The sequence below is a fragment of the Colobus angolensis genome, unplaced genomic scaffold, assembly GCF_000951035.1.
Source record: "Colobus angolensis palliatus isolate OR3802 unplaced genomic scaffold, Cang.pa_1.0 Scaffold251, whole genome shotgun sequence".
NCBI classification, from domain to species: domain Eukaryota; kingdom Metazoa; phylum Chordata; class Mammalia; order Primates; family Cercopithecidae; genus Colobus; species Colobus angolensis.
The window spans coordinates 4028910-4052718 of NW_012115722.1; the positions used below are offsets into that span (position 1 = coordinate 4028910).

A 23809-nucleotide genomic window follows, 5' to 3' on the forward strand; every position below is an offset into this window, starting at 1 on the left:
AAAAAAAAAAAAAAAAACCTTGCAATGTTAAGTTGTTCCACTTTGGAAAAAGCTGCATATATGAGGGCAGCAGTGCTGCTACTGAAAATCGTTTTTTAAAAGAAAGTAGTTTTATGACTGCCTTTACCTACTAAAAGAAATACAGCACACAACAGCCAATGACTTTACTGCAAGTTATGTTGTTTGACACTTGCACAACTATTTCCCAGATACCTTCTGTATATCTCTTCCATCAGAAACATGAGAGGACATTCAAAAGCTTCCAAGGAGTATGTCATGAAAAGCAAATTTGCCTTTCGATCCTGACACATGGTCATCAAGTTTCTCTGCTCAGAGGCAGGTGGCAGTTTCTTGCACACACACTCACACACGCGCACACACACACCCCCATATGCATCCCTGCCCTCATGGCACTATCTATACCTATTGTAATTATTTTACACTTACCAGAATAAGGTTGAGTCTAAGTAACAAGAATTGTAATGACCCTGGATGCCTTTCTTCTTCCCAATCATTATCTCCAAGCCTTCTTTTTCCATTTTTGGTGGAGTATTTTCTTCTACTACTTCACTTAAGTAGCCTCCAAATGCTGAAAAGATTTTTTTTTTAAAAAGTAAATGAAAAGAATTCTTTTAAACTATTACAATATGTATTCCCACAAATGTTTTTTTCATTTTAAAATGTTTTTGTATTTTGATGCAAAATTTGTTTTTAACTTTGAGTGGAAAGTAGGCTTTGGTTAACTGCTATTCGACTTGGCTTATAAACACTGCTATTGTTCATTTTCAACTTCATTTCCTCCAAGATTTAAAAACACACTTTAGGGTATTATGTGTAAAAAGCATCTGTCAAGTAAAATATGTTTCCCAAATATTTTACTATTTATCTGAAGATGCTTCATTTTCAAGTTTGAAAAGAAAATGAAAATTCCAAAGTACTATTTCAACATAATAAGAAGTGTTTTTCATAAAGATGGCTTTCCTGTTTGCACCTGCTGAAGCCCCAAGATGCTTTTCCACTATTATGTAAAAGTGGAAAGGAACAGCACCAGGAAACTGCCACCAATTACACGTGATGAGGCGAGCTGTCCTCCAGCAATCAGTTGAAATCTACTTCCTTCACTAAAATGCTGATTTCTTTGTAAGATACACTCACTGCTGTACTTAAACAAGACACTGTGAGGGAAGTCAATTAAAAAAAAAAACAGGTCACATTTCAATTTCTACCACTAGCATTGCTGAAAACTAAATGTCTGTCATCAACAGGAAGAGAAAAACAAATCACACTATTATTCACTTTATAAGTCCCAAACACACACCCTAATACTCTTTAAAGAAGTCCCATCTTAAAACAACTTTCTTATACACCACGCAACATTTTTACTGATTTAAAGCTTAATGAGAGTTGGCAAGAAATATATTAAAACACTGTCACCATCACCTAATATAACATGATATGAGATTAGAATTAGAGTCATTCCAGGTTGTTAAGTAAACGAAAAGCATCCAAATACCTAAAGAGTTACAGCGCTCGATCTGATTGGAAACCGGCTGCAATGATGCAAACCTAGAGTCAGGCCTGCAGCTCTTCAGTTTCACAAACAGTGCCTTCTTCAGGGCACAGGTGAAATACCGAGTGCCTCTGAAGGTTCCATCCGTACAGCCTGCACACTCATCTTCCTGAAAAAGAAATGCTTCAATATGCATTATACCGTGCCTTACAGAGACAGTATACAAAGAACTAAGGTTTCTAAGACCTGTTTCTAGTATACCCTTTCCCACCTCTCCCTCTTCGCACCTGTACTGAGAACCTCGTCAAGAAAAAGAAGTTGAGTATGCAGTGCTTTAGCACACAGCTACTGATTTAAGAAGTGAATTCCTTAATCCACCATGAAGCCCTTCTTGTATTTCCTTTCAGAATACATGCTTCAACCTCCCCTGGTTAAACAGGCTTTCCTGCACCATTTCTACAAGCACTAAAACAGGCAGGGAAGGAAAGGCTATTTATTCTAATCCTCATTCTTGCCTTACTGCCATGCTCCACAAGATAGTATTCACTAGCATGGAAACAAACAAGAAAAAAAAAAAAAAAAAGAAAGAAATATAATTAAATTGGCCAGGTGTGGTGGCTCATGCCCATAATCCTAGCACTTTAGGAGGCCGAGGCGGGCGGATCACTTGAGTCCAGGAGTTTGAGACCAGCCTGGGCAACATGGCGAAACCCTGTCTCTACTAAAAATACAAAAAACTAGCCAAGCATGGTGGTGCATGTCTGTAATTCCAGCTACTCAGGTGACTGAGGAAGGAGAACAGCTTAAGCCCAGGAGGTCAAGGCTGCAGTGAGCCCTGACCGTGCTACTGCACTCCAGTCTGGGTGACAGAGTGAGACCCCATCTCTAAATAAATGCTAAACATACTCAACTTCTCCTTTCCTGATTACAAAATATCAAACGATATGTTCTCCTGATCTCTAACGGGAAAACCTTTCCCTCTAGCAAAGGTCTCAAAAGATCTCTAAAAATGGTGATTAATTTTAAAGCCAGTGATATAATTCTTAGAACTGACCAGGGGAAGCGGCTGAAGAAGAAAGACAAAAGATGATGGCAAATTTGTTTGATTTACTAGATTTTGTTTAATATAAGGAGCCTAAATCGATTGGCCTAAAAATCAACTTTCATTCCTTGAACGTAAATCAACTAACATTAGGACAAGTGGGTCGCAAGCCTCAGGGGTGGCAAAGGGAAGTCAGGCAACATGGTGAGAAAATTCTTCTACAGTGATAGCTTTTCTGGCAAATATAACAGTTTGTCAAAAGCATATAATGGGGTGAAATCTGCATAAAATCTCATAGAGAAAAAAATTGAAATTTTGGGGTCAAGTTAAATTACCAGTTCCAGTCCAGCAAGTACTTCATTCAGTCCTGGGGGCTGACCGATCCAACGGATTACCCCGTAGAAAGGAGGGTTCTCCTTAACTTCAGCCAATGAGCCCACTTCTAGACCATGTGAGTTCCCAGGAGGCATAGCCAAGGGTGGACTTTCCTGGACGGGTGCAGTGTTTAGCTCTTCCATCACAGACTGGGCTGACAGAGAAAGTGGACTGTGGCCAATACTTCCATTGGTATTGGGCATCTTTGTGAGACTGAACGGTAAAGAGTGGAATCTGTTCTCGGTGGACAGTGAGTTCACAGGAGGAGGCTGGAGTGGTGGTGAAGAACGGTCAAAGTCTGTAGATATCTCTGTAAGAGATTTTGCAGGGTCTTCTGCAACTAAAAAATTATTCCTAATTAGAGAAATGTATTCAAGGATATTGACTCTGTCTTACATTTCTAAAACTTAATATACAGATATAGTCCAACCGATAGTACTCTCATAGGCACAAAGTTATTATCTCCAACAGTGTTCTCGCTTCTCCCTCCATCTCCATATTTATGCACCTCAGTCAATGGCACCCAATTGTTCAAACCAAAAAATCTTCATCAGTGGGTATCATATAAGTGATAGTCTTTGTCCAAAATACAATTAACTGAGAAAGCAGTACAAAAAGATACCAAAAACCTTAAGAAACGCTTCTAAATAACTAATGAATCAAAAAAGAAATAATAAGTTTTAACAATAAAGAAAAAAGAGAAAAAGAAACAAAGAAAGAATCCTTGTGGAACATGGCAAAATTAATACTTATAAGGGAATTTTATAGACTGAATTGCTTATTTCAGAAAAAAACAAAAGCTAAATATGAACTCAGCATACAACTTGGGAAGTTAAAAGAACAGAATAACCCCCAAAAAGGTAGAGAAGAATAAACTAAAGAACAGAAACAATAGGAGAGAGAAAACAAACATACAATAAGAAGTTCAAAGCCAGAACAAACGCAAACACACAACGTAATTTAAGAGAAACCAAACACATGATAAAGAGAGCCACGGCCAAAAGCTATTTCCTTAAAATGACTAATACAGTTGACAGGCAGGTACTGCAGATCATTGAGGAAAGAATGAACTTCTTACTAAACGCTGTTGAGATAATTGGTTATCCATATGTTTAAAAAAAATTAAACTGGAATCTTACTCATACTCTACATGAAAATCAGCTCCAGGTGGCTTAAAGACAAATGTGGCAGGCAAAACTCTAAAGGCTGGGAGACCACAGAGTAAGGCCTGTTTGCCTTTCCATTCTCATCTCATGAGTGTCATGCCTCTTTCTCTGTTCCAGTGCCTGGCAAACACTAGCTTCCATTCTTCCACGAGGACTTTCCATATGCTATTTCTTCTCCCGAGGAGGTTCTGGCCCCTTTCACTTTGTCATCTGTCACTCCTCTGGTAAACCTAAGCATGTGTCACTGCCCCAAAGAAACACCTCCAAGACACTGAGAAAAATCATCTTTGGTGTATTCTCACAGCATCACGCACCTTCACTGCACACAGCACCAAGGCAACTCTACTTCTGTGTCTGTGGTTGTTTGATTAATTTCTGTCTCAACAACTTAACTGCAAACTCACAAAGGACGCGAACCATGTCTACTTTTTCTCACCATTTTCATCTTGATGCCTAAAAGAATGCCTGGCAATCATAAGCACTCAGTAAGTATTTGTTGAACAAATGAACAAAGAAGAGAATAGATGAAAACGATGTCCCAGGACCAAGGGAAGATAAACTTTTTTAAAAGGGAGTCCTTTAAAGAGGTCAGGAAGGAACCAGACAGAAATCTTCCACCCTAAATAGATCGGTTAAAGGAAAAGAGCAAATTACTAATCCATTTCTTAAACATTTTAATAATCTTAACAGCAGTACAGTTCAAACTGTGTACTATATTTTAGCTCAGCAATATTACAAAGAGTGGTCTACTTATTCTGTTTCCAAAAACTACAAATATTGCTATAAAAAGCCATTTTTCTTTGATGAGTTAAAAAGAAAGGATCACTATAAAGAGCACTAAAATTACAGATTACCTTCATCAATGTACCATGTATTTTTTGATTTGGATTGTGGTTGTGAGTCAACAGAAGACCCATTTAAGGTATAAAATAATTCAGATCTGTTTCTATTTCCAGGGTCTGAGGTAGATCCTATAGAACAAGAAAAGTTTCATTTAAAAATAAAGTCAATATAGCATCAAAGGTTTTTTTAGTAAGAGAAATTCATATGCATATGATGTTAATAACTGTTTATATAACCAATAAATGTATATAAACACAATATGTTTTTTAACTGTCTTCAGCTTTTAAAAATTTGGTAACCATTTTGGCAATATTAAAAATATTCTTCAGCCCAAAAGTCAATATAGGAGGGAAACAGGAGTAAGTGAAAAGAAAGGTCCACTCATTTTTAAAAAATGAACTGCTTTAAGAAATTGTTCCATGTGCCACAGCTTATTTTGAAATGTCAAAATCACCATTCCTCAGCTTCATTTGATAGACCCACTGGTTCACAAATTTAACCTATTATTTTAAAAGAAGGTAATCCTCAAATGCTATATATAAATCGATACACAAATTACGTTTAAAAATAGTTACGTTTTAAACATTTTGGAATTTTTGGTCATCAAATTCCTTGTATCTTTGAAAAAATCAAGCACTATTATTTCTTATAGATTGGATTTATTGTATGTGAGAGGGCAAGTGTAGCTGTGCCACGGCCATTTCAAGACATTACGTTGCCTCAGTATTAATTCAAGGACATGCCACACACAGTGGGGGCAGTGGGCTCTCCAGAACCCACAAAAAAACTGATTTTCCTTTTCAAATTAAAGTAGGTAGCTGTACATTTTATAACTTTAAGATCTACCACAATACAATTAACATGACATATCTTAAGAAAATCTTTAGTCTGTTTCTATTTAAATGAGAGTAGCAAGTTTGAGCTATCCTGTATAGATCTATAGGTTAACATAAAAAAGACTGTTACCTATATATCCTGTAATTAATCCTAAGTCTCCCAGGCCCCAATGTCACACAAAATAATTCTTAAAGTACAATTTCCTTTTAAACGAGCCAAAATTGTAATAATTGAGGAAAAAATATTCTTCTTCCAACCCGTATCTGAGTTAACAAAAATTCTTAAAGCCTTTTTAATGAGCTGTTTGGCTTGTGTAACTACCATTCTATAAATCTATGAGTATGTGAAAGCTAACAAAAAAAGAGCTGTAAGCTCCACACATATTGTGAGGAAGCTTCTGGGAAAGAGAATAAATTCTTGCTTAGCAGTTTGAGATTTAATTTGTGCCACATCTAGTTAGTAAAATTCATTTAATTAATCTCTAGTATACTTTATCCTATATAACATTATCCATAAAGGATTATTGTACACAGTTGCAATCCTAAACTATACATACAAATATTCCAAGTAAGGAGTTCCAAAAACCAGTTGATTATAGACCAGCAAAACACACAAGTCCTTATAGGGAACTCTTCCTGAGGTAAAAAAGGCTGGGAACAGTTGGCTTAAACAATATTTATATACAAGCTTTAGTTTCACCACTAACAATGTTTGAAAGAAAAAAAGTCTACATACATGTTCAGAAGTAACAGCTTATAACCTTTTTTAATGCTATGGCAAATTAGGCATTATATAAATTACTAAAGGTTACATGCTATTGATCCATACCTGTAGCCTTTGGTTTATTATGACTGGATGAACCTTTGTCCCCAACACCTCTTGACATAAAGGCAAGTTTGGGAGGCCTCCTTTCCTGTGTCACGCTCTCTGAAACAGTGAACATGCTTTTTAAAGATAAAGGCAAATTCTTACAGAAAAGACACAATCAAGAAAGCAATGACAGTAACAAAATTAAAAAAAAAAAAAACCCTCTTTCCACAAAAAGGCAGAATTTTTAGTTTTACAAATTATTTTTAAAGGCCATCAAAAGTATTGAAAAAGATAATACCATGGAGGAAAAATCAATGCTGTATTTCAAAATGTAATTTCTATAAGAAAATACCCTCTCAAAATACAATTCAGCTAAATGCTTTAAGCTCTTGAAAATTTAATTGCTTGTAGTCAATTTTATTTGATCTCTTAAAACACAACAAAGAAAATCTTACTCAGTTTTTTACAGCATTTCCCAAATCAGCAGGCCTAGAACACCCCTGTGTATTATAAAGTGTTTCAAACTCAAATATTTCTTGAAGATGCTGAGATAAACAAAGATAAATAATTTCTTTACTGCATGGAACCAGAACCTTTAATATGCTAATGCGCATTGTGGATTGCTCAGGGAGAAACAAAATAAACTTACTGATAAAAATTTTTATGCCACTTTGCTTAGCATCTTAGATTAATATATTTCATGAACACAGTTTGAAAAAAGCCTGGTTAGGAATATGTGTCATCGTTAGGAAAGTTCTGGTTAAGAACACATATCTGCTTTTAAAAACATATATGTTAAGAATAACACAGATGTGTATACAAACACTTATACATATACAAGAGGAAAACATAGAGAATTACACACAGATTAAAAATACAGAAAGCCAGAGACATAGCAATAATATATGTGAAAAAACACTCACAATTATTTCTGAAATATAGGTGAAATAAGTGTGGTAAACTTGTTTTGAATACAAAGACCACTCTAGACCTTAAAGCCCAGCAATGATCATAAAATACACCTAAATACTGATCAAGACAATGTAGAAGAGGCAGTGTGGAAAGTTCTTCCTTTGAAAAATTCAACAACACATCCGTGGAGTCCAACACGACACTTAGGAGTCATACCTGATAAAGCTGTGTGTCAGCAAAAACCGTATCACCCACAGTGGATTTGAGGACAGAAAGAAAGAAATAGGAAAATTTTTACATTTTAAACACAAGGAAAATACTTTTCTTAAAAAAAAGAGGAAATCATACTAAATGAATTATATGTAAATACTTGGTAACTTTTTCCATGGTTGAAGGAGAAGGGGGATGTATTACTAAACTATATCTTAAACATCTCATAATACGATCCAATAGAATATGAAAATATTTTAATTCAAAAATTATACCAGTTAACCATGATTTCCATCAAATGATATAAGAAGAGAAAAGCTACGTACTAATACTGTGGTCCCCACTTATCCACACTTTTACCTTCGATGGTATCAGTTACCCACAGTCAACCACTGTCCAAAAATATTAAACGAAAAATTGCAGAAACAGACAATTCGTAAGTTTTAAGTTGCATACCGTTCTGAGTATTATAACAAAATCTTGCACCATCCTAATCTGTAACCCCTGGACACGACCCATCCCCCTGTCCAGCATCTCCACGCTGTGTCTACTCCCTGCCTTCGTAGTCACTTGGTAGCCACCTCAGTCATCAGATCAACTACTGCAGTATCACAGTGCTTACGTTCAAGTCACCCTTATTTTACTTAATAATAGTTCTGAAGTATAAGAGTAATGATGTTGCCATATTATTATTATTGTCTCTTTTTCGATTAATTACTGTTTTTAATATCTTATTGTGCCTACTATACAAATTAAACTTTATCAGAGGCATGAATGTAGAGGAAAAACACAGTATATGTAGGGTTCAGTACTATCCATAGTCTCAGGTATCCACTGGGGGTCTTGGAAGTATCCCTTGATTAAAGAGGAGACTACTGTTCTTTTATGATGCTGTCATTCAGACATCTTCAAATAGTACCCATGACAGCTATTTCAGAAGGAAAATCTTAGTCACTGAGAAGAGTTCCCAAATTATAGCATGTAAATTTACTAAAGAAAAACAACTCCCACTATTAACTGTAATTAACTGCATATAACATTTTTTAAGTATGTTCACATGTATACCACGATATAGATCCATTGTGTAGTTAGTAACCATTATAACAAATGCAGCAAGTGCTCTTCCCTTTGTTAGGCTTTGAAGGCAGCCTGGCAGGACCGGAGGACCAACTGGATGGCCAGTGGTGACAGTTCTGCAGGTGACACTAGGGAGGAGCTCCAAAGATTAGGAATGTGAGCAGGAGGGCACTGGAGTTGGAAACCGTGGCTACCTTCTGCCAAAGGCTGTCTGAGAGTGGTCAAATATCAGCTCCGAAGAAGTGGACATTCCATCAGAATTCTATACAGACAAAGGGGCACAAACCACCTCTAATTGCCCTCCAGCAATTACACACCAAATATTTCTTGTTCCTTTGTCACAACTGTGTTCATGGCCCAAAACTACTTGGGTCAAAGCAAAGCTTTCAAACTTAAATGAATCATAAGTGTTTACCAACTCAGGAAAAGATAAATATGGGATGAAAAACAAGGTAAGAAATAAATTCAGCTGACAATTTTGTGTGATTAAAACAATCCTGATTAAAGATATTAAAAGATATAGAAGATAAGTCCACCAAACAGCATGTGTAAAAATGTACAGAGCAGCCCTATTCATTATAATCAAAAACTGGAAACAAGCTATTCCACAGAAGAATAGAGAAACAAATTATGGTCTATTCATACAATGGAATACTACACAGCAATAAAAAAGGAATAAACGACTGATAAACAGGGCAACATGGACATTGTGTTCAGCAAAAGAAACCAAACCTAAAGTATCCATCATATATACACAGCAAGACTGCATTTAAATGATAAAATTCACAGCTTATCCATCACTTGTTGAGTTAACCAGAAAAAGAAAAATCCTTTGGAGAATCTTGAGCTGGAAATCATAACAATAAACTAGTGAACAAGTTACTGTTCAAATCAAATGAAATGTCTATGAATTTGAATGACCCAGTAAATTAAGAGAAATTGTTTAATTAACGTGCTGCTTAACATCAGCAGCCACAAGAGCATAATTCAGACTCAAATGAGAATTTAATATCCACAGAAATCTTGTGAAGAAAATATAGTTTACTTGAGTAGAATGAGGTATTATTAAACCCGACACTAGAAATACCCTAATAGCAACTATTCAGAAATCTCTAAAAGGTTGGGTTCCTGATCAGAATAAATATTTTCCATAATAGTATATGAAAAATTGTTCAAGAAATGCTGGAAGGTGCCATACAGATAACACCAAAAGTTGCATGCTATAGATCTGGTGCTTCAAATTATCCCTCTTCAGGGCTCCAGCTCTAACTGTCTCATAGGATCAGGAGTTCTCCCTATACAGGCAATATTCATGGTGACTCTGATTGACAAGCCATCTCTACAAAAGCCATGTATTACTGTCTATCAAAATGTAAAATGCACATAGCCTTTGACCTAGCAATTCTACTCCTAGGAAGTTATCATTTTACACTGGCACACATGCTAACTGATACATAGATACTAAGTTATTCACTGAAGCACTGCTTATAACAGCAAAAGATTGAAAACAACCTAAATGCTCATCAGTAGGAGACTGGTTCAAAAACTATGATACATGTATAAAATGAAATATAATGCAATGATTCAAACAAAAGACTAAGTATACAATTTATATACTAATATTAAATAATCTCTAATATCTATTGTTAAGTTAAAAAGGAAGGTGCAACTTCCACTTCTGGAAAGATAAAGTAGATGTACATCCTATTTCTCTTGCTAAGTACAACTAAAATCTCTAGACATAATACATAAAACAAATATAAGAAGACTTTGAAAGGTAGAGATGGGAAGGTAGACCAGCTAGGAACCTCAAGACTTAAGAAATAACATCATGGAGATTTCCCTCTGGGTTTTCTTCTTGACTACATTCTTATCTCATACTTAGAGCTAAAAATCTCAGCACCGTGGAAACACCAACAGGCACAGACTAAAAAAGGCCCCAACAAAAGTTCTGCTCTCTCTAGCCAAAGGATATCAATTCTCCCCAAAGTTATATACAGGTTTAATGCAATTCCTATCAAAATCTCAAGAAGATTTTGTATAGATGTACACAAGATTACTCTAAAATGCATATGGAAAGGCAAAAGATCTAGAATAACTAAAATAATTTTGGAAAAGAAGAATAAAGTAGGAGGAATTAGTTTAATAGATTGCAAGACTTACTAGTTAGCCACAGTGATCGAGACTGTGGTATGGGCAGTAGGACAGACACATAGATCAATGGAACAGAATGGAGAACCATGAAATAGACCCACATAAATATACCCAACTGAATTTTGACAAAAGCAGATAAATAATTCAATGGAAGAAAGAATCTTTTCAACAAATAGTGATGGAGCAATTCGATATCCTCAGATTTTTTAAAAAATGAAATTCTACTTACATCTCACACCTTATACAAAACTAACTCAAAATAGATTACAGACTTAAATGTAAAAAGTAAATCTATGAAATTTTTTGGAAAACAGAGAACAAGGATGCAAAGAAATTAGAACCCTCATACATTGTGGCTGGAAAAGTAAATGGTGCAGCTCCTTCGGAAAATCATCTGGCAGTTCCACAAATGACTAAACACAAGGTCACCATATGACCCAGCAATTCCACTCCTAGGCAGTACCCAATAGAACTGAAAACAGGTGTCCACAGAATAACTTGTATATGAATGTTCACACAGCATTTTTAATATAGTCAAAAACTAGAAACTGATGTCCATTGACTGAAAAATGGATAAACAAAATATGGCAGATCCATTTATTGGAATATTATTCAACCATAAAGAAGGTTAGAGTACTGATTTTGCTATCACATGGATGAGCCCTGAAAAGATTATGCTTCACTGAAGAAGCCAGACACAAAAGCCACACATTTTTTATTCTATTTATGTGAAATGTCCAGAATAGGCAAGTCTGTAGAAACAGAAAGCAGATCAGTGGTTGTCAGGGTCTCAGGGTAAGAGACAATGGGAAGTAACTGCTTAATGGGTAATGGGTACCCATGAAAATGTTCTAGAACTGGATAGTGCGCAGTAAGGGTTGCACAACATACTACATTTCAATTTTCAAAAGCTTAGGAGAAAATCTTCCATATGTAGAGCTAAACAAAAGTTGTTGAACTTGACACAAAAGCTTGATCCATACAAGGAAAACTTTATAAACTTGACTTCTTAAAAATAAAAATCTTGTACTCTGTGAAAGACCCTACTAAGAGGATGAAAAGACAACTACACATTGGGAGAAAAAATGTATCAAACAAAGAATTCATATCAAGGATACATAAAGACTTCTCAAAACTCAACCGTAAAAAAGCACAGGATCCAATGAAAACCTGGGCAAAAGAGCTGAGGACACCTTTCACTCAAGAATATATATGAAGGCTGCGTGTGGTGGCTCATGCCTGTAATCCCAGCGCACTTTGGGAAGCCGAGGCGGGTGGATCACTTGAGGTCAGGAGTTTGAGACCAGCCTGGCCAACATGGTGAAACCCTCTCTCTATTAAAAACACAAAAATTAGCCGGGTATGATGGTGCACACCTGTAATCCCAGTTACTTGGGAGGCTGAGGCAGAAGAATCACTTGAACCCAAGAAGCAGAGGTTACAGTGAGCCGAGATCACACCACTGCACTCCAGCCTGGGTGACAGAGCAAGACTCCATCCCCACCAAAAAAGAAAAAGAATATATACAGATGACAGTGAGCACATGGAACGATGTTCAACATCAGCAGCCATCAGGTAAACTCAAATCAAAATCACGATGAGATACAACTACAAATCTCTCTGAATGGATGAAATTAAAATAGTGACAACACCAAATGCTGGAAAGGATACAGAGAAACCAGATTACCCATATACTGCCAGTGGTAATGTAAAAGAGTACAGTCACTCTGGAAAACAGTTTAGCAGTTTCTTACAAAACTAAATTTGCAAATATCAGCAAGTATGAACTTGGACAATTATGTCCAAGAAATGAAGATTTATGTGCCCTCAAGAAATTGCATACAAATATTCATAAAAGCATTATTCATAATAGCCAAAAACTGGAAACAAACCAGACATCCTTCAATGGGTAAACAGTTAAACAAACTGATACATCCATAATATGGAATATTACTCAGCAATAAACAGGAACAATCCATGGATATATAAAATAATATAGATAAATCTCCAGAGAATTATGCTCAGTGAAAAAAGAGCCAGTCTCAAAAAGTTACATACTGTACAACTCCATTTATATAACATTCTTGAAATGACTGAATTATAGAAATGGAGAGCAGATGAGTGGTTGTCAGAGGTTAAAGATGGGGCAGGAGTAAGAGGGAATTCATGAGGCAATAAAAGGGCAACATAAGAGATCTTTGTGGGATGGGAATGTTCTGTCTTTTGATCGTATCAGGGTCAACATTCTGGCTGCACACGTCTTATTTTACAAGATGTTACCACTGGGAAAAATGGGCTAAAGGGCACACAGGATCTCTCTCTCTCTGCATGTGAATCTATAATAATCTGAAAAGCTGTAAATCATATAGCTGAAAAAGGGCTTGTATTCAGAATGTATAAATAACTCTCAAAATCCACTCATAAAGAAATAATTAAAAATTGGCCAAAGACTTTCACAGATACTAAACCAAAGAAGATACATAGATGACAAATACGCACATGGAAAGCTGTTTGGTATCACTGGCCACCAATGAAGCGCAGAGTAAAACCACAATTAGATGTTAATAAAGTTCTAAAAACTGATCACACCAAGTGTTGGCAAAGATACGGAAGAATCATATCTCTCATATACTGCTTCTGGGAATGTAAAATAATGCAACCACTTTGGAAACACAGCTTGGAAGGATTGGAGGTTTTATTTAAGTTAACAATCACCTATGATATTACCGGCCATTCCACATCTAGGTAGGTACCCAAGTGAAATGAAGGCATACACGTCCATATGAAGATTTGTACACAAATTTTCATAGCAGCATTATTCATAATAGCCAAAAACTGAAAACAACTCAAGTGTCCACCAACAAGTGAATGGATATAGAAACTAGTATAACCATATCAGCAATAAAAAGGACAACATGGATGGATAAAAAATAATTATGTCAAGTGAAACTAAGCCAGGCAAAAAAGAATGCATCCTGATTTATTCCATTTCTGTAAAATCCTTTAAAATGTGAACAAGTGTATACTAATGTAAAGAAGACCAGTGGTTGTCTGAATGTAGGGGGTGGGAGGACAGGAAGAGGCAGAGGGAGGGATCCCAAGGGACATACTTTGGGGTGATGGATATGTTCACTATCTTGATTGTAGAGATCATCAAAAAAAATAGCATTATACTCCCAATCCCCACAATTAGAACAGAAGACACAGGTTGAACTAGAAAAGCAGAAATGTATAATTTTGGGGTGGTGCTAATTGATATGCTTCATCATAACAACTTCAAGAACCTGAATATAATGTCAAATTAGATATGTTAGCAGTGTTTTTAACCATTTAGAACAGAAATATAAGAGAGAAAACAATTTTATAACAGGTTTAAGATTCCTGCATCTTTTAATCAAAGGTATCCTTCAGAAGCCAACTATTACAAGCAATTGACTAGAAAGAATTCTTTCCCAAGCTTCCCAGCTGTTCAACTGCTCCAAAAAGAATCTTTTTTCTTTTTTAAAGGCTGGAAATATTAATTTTGTCTTACAAATGAAGGCAATTGGGCAAGAAAAAGAAACTAAGGAACTAAAGGAGACACTTTCACTGTTTTTTTCCCCTCAAGAAAAAAGTCCTAATGATGACATGAAAGGCAGACGAAGACTCATTTAAATAAACTAAATTAATTTTCATTTAAACAACTTGAGTTTTTAAAGTCTATTTGCAAGCTTTATTTTGTTGACAAATAAGTGTAATTTATGTATTATGTCATAAAAGCTGGTATCATTCTTAATTATCTCCTATTGAGGGTTTATGAAAATCAAGCTTTAAAAGAAAAAAAAAAAATACCATTCTTTTCCTTTCTCTTCACTGCTCTGAGCCAGCAATAACGACAATGATGACTACTGATTTAGAAGATCAAAGTGTGCCTGACAAGTGACGCCCAAGATATTCATGTAAGTAATTTTTATTATTTTAATCCTCCACCAATATTTTAATAAAACAAAACTGTAAATGTTTTTAAGATAAATACTAGTAATGAAGAATTCTTTGTCAGGTTATATTCCAGGAAAAACAGAAAGGGTGGTTTTTTTCTTTGCTTTTCTTTTTTAGTGCCACTGTAGATCCCAAGATAATTTACATTTCAAACCAAATTGAGATGTGGAAAAAATATACAGAAGGAAATACAGCTCTAGAGTGTGTGTGTGGGAGAAAGCACTTCAAGTATTTATTTTACAGCCAAGTGAGAAAAACAATCAATTATACATAAGTCAACTTCATAGTTCAGGTATCTCAATCTTAAATTATAATACTAAACTAATGATTTCCCTAGTCTCCTAACTCATTCAATATAATGAATTACATTCAGTTGTAAAAGGTAAAATTCAAAGAAATGCAATTAAGGTAAGTAAAGAGAACGGTTACTGTCAATCGAAAATGCTTTTTTTTTTTTTTTTTTTTGAGCTTTCAAAAGTACCCTTTGGAATTTAAAAAAAGAAAAATTGAAACCCACAAACCCACACAGGCATATCCCGGAGATATTGCAGGTTCTGTTCCAGACCACCACAATAAAGCAAATATTACAATAAAGCAAAGTCACACAAATGTTTTGGTTTCCCAGTGCATATGAAAGTTATGTTTACACTATACTGTAGTCCACTACATGTGCAATACCATCACGTTATTAAAAATAATGTATATACCTTAATTTTTAAAATATTTCATTGCTAAAAAATGTTAACGATTATCTGAGCCTTCAAGGAGTCATAGTCTTTTTGCTGGTAGAGGCTCTTGCCTCAGTGTGGATGGCTGCTGACTGATCACGGTGACGGTTGCTGAAGGTTGGAGTGACTGTGGCAATTTCCTAAAACAAGACAACAATGAAGTTGGCTCTTTCTTTCATAAAAGATTTCTCTATAGCATGTGATACTGTTTGATAGCATTTTACTCACAATAGAAGTTCTTTCAAAACTGGAGTCAATCCTCTCCCAAGTCCTGCTGCTTCTTTACTAAGTTTATGGAATATTCTAAATCCTTTGTTGTCATCTCAACAACGCTCACAGTATCCTCACCAGGAGTTGATGTCATCTCAATGAATCACTTTTCCTTTCCTCATCCACTCAAGTTTTATCATGAGACTGCAGCAATTCAGTCAAGTACATTTTCAGGCTCCACCTCTAGTTCTAGTTCTTTTGCTATTTCCACCACATCTACAGTTACTTTTTCCAGTGAAGTCTTCAACCCCTCAAAGTCATCCACGAGGGTTAGAATCAACTTCTCCCAAACTCCTGTTAATGTTGATATTTTGACCTCCTCCCATGAATCATGGATGTTCCTAATGGCATCTAGAATGGTGAATCCTTTTCAGATAGTTTTCAATTGACTTTGCCCAGTCTATCAGAGGAATTATGATCTATGGCAGCCTTACAAAATGTATTTCTTAAATAAAACTTGCAAATAGAAATTACTGCTTCATCCATATGCTGCAGAACGGATATTGTGCTAGCAGGCATGAAAATAACATTAATCTCCTTGTGCATCTCCATCAAAGCTCTTGAGTGACCAGGTGCACCATCAATGAACAGTAATATTTTGAAAGGAATCCTTTTTCTGAGCAGTAGATCTCAACAGTAGACTTAAAATATTCGTTAAGCATGCTCTAAACAGACGTGTTGTCATCCAGGCTTTGTTGTTCCATTTATAGAGTACAGGCAGAGTACATTTAGCATAATTCTTAAGGGCTTTGGGATTTTCAGAATCCCGGCTTCAACTTAAAGTCACCAACTGCATTAACCCCTAACAAAAGAGTCAGCCTATCCTTTGAAGCTTCAAAGCCAGGCACTGACTACTCCTTTCAGCTATGAAAGTCTTAGATGGTGTCTTCTTCCAACAGAAGGCTGTTTTGCCTACACTGAAAATCTTTTGTTTAATGTAGCCACTTTCATCAATTAACTTAGCTAGATCTTCTGATAACTTGCAGCAGTTTCTATATCAGCACTTGCTGCTTCACCTTGCACTTTTATGTTATGGTGATGACATCTTTCCTTAAAGTTTATGAACCAACCTGTGCAAGCTTCCAACTTTTCTTCTACAGCTTTCTTACCTCTCTCAGCCTTTACAGAATTGAAGAGAGTCAGGGCCTTGCTCTGGATTAGGCTTTGGCGTTGGCTTAAGGGAATGTGCTGGTTTGATCTTCTATCCAGATAACTAAACCTTTCTCCATATCAGCAATAACGCTGTTTTGCTTTTTTATCATTCATGTGTTCACTAAAGTAGCACTTTTTATTTCCTTCAGGAAATTTTCCTTTGCATTCACAACTTAGTTAACTTTGGCACAAGAGGCCTAGTTTTCAGTCTCTCTCAGCTTTCAACACACCTTCCTCACTAAGCTTAATCATTTCTAGCTTTTGATTTAAAGTGAGAGATATGCAACTCTCTCTTTCACTGAAATACTTAGAGGCCATCATAGGATTATGACTTGGCCTAATTTTAATATTTTTGTGTATCAGGAAATAGGGAGGCCCAGGAGTGAGAGAGACAGAGGCCCTACTGGTCAGTGGAGCAGTCAGAACATACACAACACTTATCAGTGGAGTTTGCCATCTTATATGGGTGTGGTTTGTGGTGCCCTAAAACAATTTCAATTATCATATCGAAGATCATTGATTACAGATCACCATAACAGATATAATAATAATGAAAAAGTTTGAAATATTGTGGGAATTACCAAAATGTGACACAGAGACACAAAGTGTGCACATGCTATTGGAAAAATGGCACTGACAGACTTGCCCAAAGCAGGATTGCCACAAACCTTCAATTAATAAAAAACACGTATCTGTGAAGCACAATAAAAGCACTATAAAATTAGGTATGCCTGTATTTGATTTCATAAGACAAGTGAAATTACATTTAGCCATGTTACTTTGGGAAAAACAATATTGGCACAGAATTGGTTACCCCTGCAAGAATACAAAAATAATCAAAGAAAATTTATTTCACAAGTGATTCCCCCATAGCTATCCAGCAAGTTAACATTATAAAATAAGCGTAACTCCTAGAATTTGCTTAGGACAGAGTGTCTCCAGCTCAGTTCTACTGAGGTTCTGAACCAGATAATTCTGTGTTGTGCAGGGCTGCCCTGTGCACTGTAGGAAGTTTAGCAGCATCTCTGGCCTCCACGCATTAGAGGCCAGTAGTACTCTCACCTCAGATGTGGCAATCAAAGATCTCCAGACACTGCCAAATGTCCCCAGGAGACAAAAGCATCCCAGGCTGAGAACTACAGGCTTAGACCTAAAAAATGCACTAGTTACACAGTAAAAAATAATAGCATATTTTAAACAATAACAAGTATATCCAGAAAGAATTAAGAAAGCCAAAAGTTGGTCCTTTGGAAAAATGAAAGTCAGAAACCACGGTAAGATTGGTGAAGAATGTGAGAAAGCACAAATGATTAACATTTTGGATGAAAACAGGAACACAAGTGCAGGTGCTGCTGAGGCTGAACAGAAAATTAGAGGCTTTTATGAAGAACATGATGCCCAAAGCTTTGAAAACAAATTAAATGGATACATTCATAAAAAACAAAACTTACAAAAGACAATCAAAAACAAATAGAAATGTTAAAGGATATTTCATCAGGAGCTAAACATTTCCACAAAAAGAAGCTTGCCAAATAGTCAAGGAATAGGTAATTCTAATTTTTACACAAACTCTTTCAAAGAACAAAATAAAAGAAACCTTTCCCAGGTACTTTATGAGACAAGCATGACTTTGATTCCAAAACCAGACAAGGACAGCTAAGAGGGAAAAAGTAAAGGCGAATATCTCTTATAAACAGAGATTTTAAAAACAGCATGCAAATACTAGCAAAATGGACCAAGCAAAGTATGAATCATGAGGAGGTTGGGTTTACATCAGGATGTAAGGTTGATTCAATATAAGAAAATTAGCAGATTAAAAGAATATAGGATTATCTCAATAGAGAAAAAGGGTTTGATAATATTTAACATCAATTCATGATAAAACTGTTAGAAAACTAGGAACTGTAGGTAACTTCCCTAACCTGATAAATGACAGATACAACAATAAAACTCTATAGCAAACATCACATTTAATAATGAAACGTTGCAAGCATTTTCTTTAAGATCAGAAAAAAAGGCCAAGATGCCTTCCATCACTACTTTTATTCAATATTGTATTTAGAGGTCCTAGCTAGGACAGTAAGAAACCATTTTTAAAAATAAAAGATTAGAACTCAGAAGAAGAGGCAAAACTGTTATTATGTCCAAACTATAATGATTGAGTATTTTACAAGTACTCCACAGATTGTGAATAAGATATTTTAGTAAGACTGTTTGTAAGAAAAATCAGTACACAAAAGTCAATTGAAATTGACTTCATTCCCACTAGGATGGGAATCAAAAAGTCAGATAATAACAGGTATTGACAAGGACATGAAGAAATCAAACCCCTTATACACTGCTAGTAGGAATGTAAAATGGTGTGGCTGCTTTGGGAAATAGTCTGGCAGTTCCACAAATGATTAAACATAGAGTTATCATATGACCCAGCAATTCCACTCCTAGATATAAACCCAAGAGAAACAAAAGCATATGTCCACACAACAACTTGTACGTGCATGTTTGTAGCAGCATTATTGATTTTAGCCAAAAGGTGAAAAAAAAAAACCTAAATATCTATCTACTGGTGAATAAACAACTTGTGAGGTATCCATACAATGGATTATCATTGTGCCTTAAGAAGGAAGGAAATTCTGACACAAGCTACAACATGGAGGAACCTTGAAAACATTATGCTAAGTGAAAAAAGTCAATCACAAAAGACCACATATAATGTGATTCCATTTAAATGAAATGTCCAGAAAAGGCAGACATACAGAGACAGAAGTAGACTAGTAGTTGCTTAGGACTAACAAGGATGAAGGGTTTTGGGGGGTGATCACTAAGGGGTACAGCATTTCTTTCTGAGGTGATGAAAATGTTCTAAAATTATCTTGACAATTGCACATGTCTGTAAATGCACTAAAATGCACATTTGAACACTGAGTGAATTATAAACTAGATCTCAGTAAAGCTGTTTTCTAAAGAAAAGAATCAATTGTATTTCTACATCAGCATGACACTATTAGAAAATATGCTTTATAATGCATCAAAATGCATGTAAGCTCTCCATGGAGAAAATTATAAAATTTTACTAAAAGGAAATTAAATAAATGAAAGAATATACAATGTTCATGTATTAGAAGTTTTAATATCATAGAAATGTCAATTCTCCTCCAATTGTTCTACAGATTAATTTCAATTCCAAAATCCTAATAGAACTCTCTTATAGTATTTGAGAAGCTGATAGTTAAACTTACAATGAAGCCCAAAGGCTAACAATAGCCAAGACACTCATTAAGAAAACGAACAATGGAAATGTACTCTCACAGCTACCAAGACTTCTAAAGCTATGGATAGACTTTAGTGTAGGGAAATAACAGGGCTCAGAATGATCCACACGTATACATCTGGAAATTTGACTTATACACAGCAAGCATGGAAGGTCAAACTGGGTATCTGTACCCATATTTCATATCCTGTATAAAACCAAATCCAAGTGAGTAACACACTTAAACGTGAAAATGTAAAACTATCAAGAAGACAACTATTTTGAAAACAGTATAGAACAGGAAAATTCAAAAGAATAGTGAGAGGACCCTAGTGTTAATAATATTAAAACACATTATAAAGAATCACACGTGGAAGCAGAGTGCGGGAAGATGAACAAAGGGGACTTGGCAAGTGGCGGGGTGTGGATGATGGGAAGTTGCTTGGCGGGTACAACGTGCATTGCTCCAGTGATGGATGTGCTGGAAGGCCCTGACCTCACCACAGCGCAATATAGCAGTGTAGCACAATTACACCTGTACCCCACGAATATATACAATTTTTAAAATATCATTAAGAACAATATGATATTGAAACATGGGGAGATACAACAGAAAGTCCAGAAATATACCAAACTACACACAGAAATTTAGTATGATGAAAGTGGCCTCTCAAACCAGTAAAGATGGACTTTTTAATAAATAATACTAAGACAACAGAGTATCTTCTACCGGTGGGCAAACATAAAAACTAAATTGGATTTGTATTTCACATCATATACCACATAAAACAAAAATGGGTCAAAAATATAGATAGATAGATAGACAGACAGACAGATAGATAGATAGATAGATAGATAGATAGATAGATAGATAGATAGATAGATAGATAGATATAGAGCTAGAGATATGTACTAAAACCACAGAGTATTAGAAGAAAACACAGGGAAATTCCTTTATAACCTTAGAGTAACTCAAAATCTAGAATCTATTAAAACAAAAAGAATACAACAGCATAAAAATTTTATAAATCCTACATGGCAAAAAGCACCAAAGTCAAAAGACGAAATGCACCAGATACAAAGGACAAATACCACTAATACGAGATACCCAGAGTAGGCAAAGTCATAAGGACAGAGAGCAGAGAACAGAGATGACCAGAGGCTGGAGGGAGAGAGGAACCAGCAGGTATCTCTTGATAAGTATAGAGTTTCTATTTGGGATAGTGAAAAAGTGAGATAGTGGAAATAGTGGTGATGGTTGCACAATTGTAAACATATGTAATGCCACTGAATTGTACACTTAAAAATTGTTAAAATGGTACATCTTGTTATGTATATTTTACCACAATAAAAACGAATGAGGGTGACCAGATAAATAAGCAATTTTAAAAAAAGACAAATGAGGGTGGAGGAGTGGGCAACATTTGCACCTTGCATCACAAAAGAGTTTGCCACCCTAACACATGAAGAAATCAGTGAGAAAAAAGACCAATAACCTAACCCAATTTAAAAATAGGCAACAGATGCAAACAGTTCACAGAAAGAAAAATTGCCCTTAATCATATGCAAAAATGTTCAACATCACTCATCAGAGAAATGCAAATTTCTATTTGCAAATGTATTATATACACTGAAATATATTTTTTATCTATCAGATTGGAAAAAAAGTTAATAACACACTCTCATGGGAAAGCTATAAGTTACCCTTGTATGCTACTGGCAGGAACATAAATTGTTATATCCACGACTGAAGGCAATTAACAATATCTAGAAAAATACCAATGCATACACCCTTTCATCAAACAACTCCACTTCTGGGAATATATCCTCCGGATATTCTAGCACATATGGGAAACAGATACGAACAGGTTACAGTAACATTGTGTGGAATATCAAAAAATCAGAAACAACCCAAATATCCATTGATAGGAAACTAGTTAAATACATTATGGAATTTTTTTTCCATACAATGGAAAATTATACACTATAAAAAACAAGAACCTCTGTTTGCATGTACACAAAGAGTTCTAACATATAAAATTAAGAGAATAAAGCAAACGGCAGAAGAGCGCATCTAGTACACTCCTTGAATTAAAAGGGAATGGGAAATAAGAATATTTATATTGTATAAAGAAACACGAAAGATATATAAGAAATTCATAAAAACTGTGACTAGTGAGAAACAAAGGATGGAGTAAGCAGGCAACTGAGGCAGAGGGGATAAAAATGGAAATGAGATATTTTACTGTACTTTTAAATTTTGATTTGAGATATATGAATGATTTCTTATTTAAATTGTTTTAATAATTTGATAGAGGTTTCTAATTCAAGGGTATATATGTATTAGTTAAAACCCAAATAAATCCATATGGTCATTATATGTGTGACTTCTATCTGAAATGAAAAAGAAAACCCTAAATACTTATCTCTAGTTAATTAGACGCACACTGAAGTATTTAGGAGGAAGTGAACTGGTGTCTGCAACTTAATGGGAAATGCACACGAAAACATGATGGATTAGTATGTGAATAGAGAGGTGGACAGATACATATAAAGCAAGTAAGATGTTGATTGTAGGATCTAGATGATATGCATAAGGATGCTTATACAATATGCAATTTTCAGTTTTTCTGTTTAAAATGTCATAACAAAATGTTAAAAGATGTTTTATTAAAATTCTCAAAACAGAGAACTCAATAATCAATAAATGAGCACCTCAACAGAAAAACAGGCAAAAAATACGTGTTTAATAGAAGACACAAATGTTGTATAAACATACAAAAGGCTGTTCGATCCTACTTGTAATCTGGGAACTACAAACTTTTAAACCACCATTTCTCAGCTGTCAGACTGACAAAAATTTTAATCAGTACCAAGTGGTGAAAAGGAGGAGGAAACAACCTAAAACCCAAGTGTCCATGAATATTACAGTGGGCACCAAACTGTGGGACAGCCACATAACCAAATGTACTATGAAGCAGTGAGAGTGAACAAACTACCAATACCCAAAAGAATCTCAAAATACATTTTAAGTAAATGATGCAAGTAATTTAAAAATCAGTAAGATTTTAACTACATTAAGTTCAAAAGCAGGCTAAACTAAACAGTATATTGGTTATAGAGATAAAATTAAGTTATTAAGAGCAAGGAAAAAATTAATGAGCAAAAATCAGAATAGTGGTCACCCTAGGGAGAGACTGCAATTATAATGAAGACGATGTATTGCAGGTGGTTTTTAAGGTATTTCTAATGTCCTGTTTCTTAACCTAGATGGTCAGTTTCATGAGTGTTCATTATTATGCTTAATATACGTTGTTATATACACTTTTGCAAACACATTCCACAATAAAAAGTTTCTTTTTTGAGATGGAGTCTTGCTCTGTCACCCAGGCTGGAGTGCAATGGCACGATCTCAGCACACTGCGACTTCCACCTCCCAGGTTCAAGCGATTCTCCTGCGTCAGCCTCCTGAGTAGCTGGCACTACAGGTGCACG

At 35.4% G+C, this 23809-nt stretch overlaps 1 protein-coding gene across 2 annotated transcripts in view; it reads right to left on the reverse strand.

The window, feature by feature from the left end:
* The window catches only part of CYLD (cylindromatosis (turban tumor syndrome)), a 47960-nt gene that overhangs the window by 14968 nt on the left and 9183 nt on the right, over positions 1–23809 (reverse strand). The window contains exons 4-9 of one of the 2 annotated variants that reach the window (XM_011946612.1): positions 7712–7720; positions 6602–6700; positions 4948–5064; positions 2888–3267; positions 1514–1679; positions 448–589 (exon numbers count right to left, since the gene is read on the reverse strand). In XM_011946612.1, the coding sequence (XP_011802002.1) occupies positions 448–589; positions 1514–1679; positions 2888–3267; positions 4948–5064; positions 6602–6700; positions 7712–7720 (913 nt within the window). The remainder of the gene's footprint in view (positions 1–447; positions 590–1513; positions 1680–2887; positions 3268–4947; positions 5065–6601; positions 6701–7711; positions 7721–23809) is intronic. The other variant, XM_011946613.1, reaches the window with a different exon arrangement.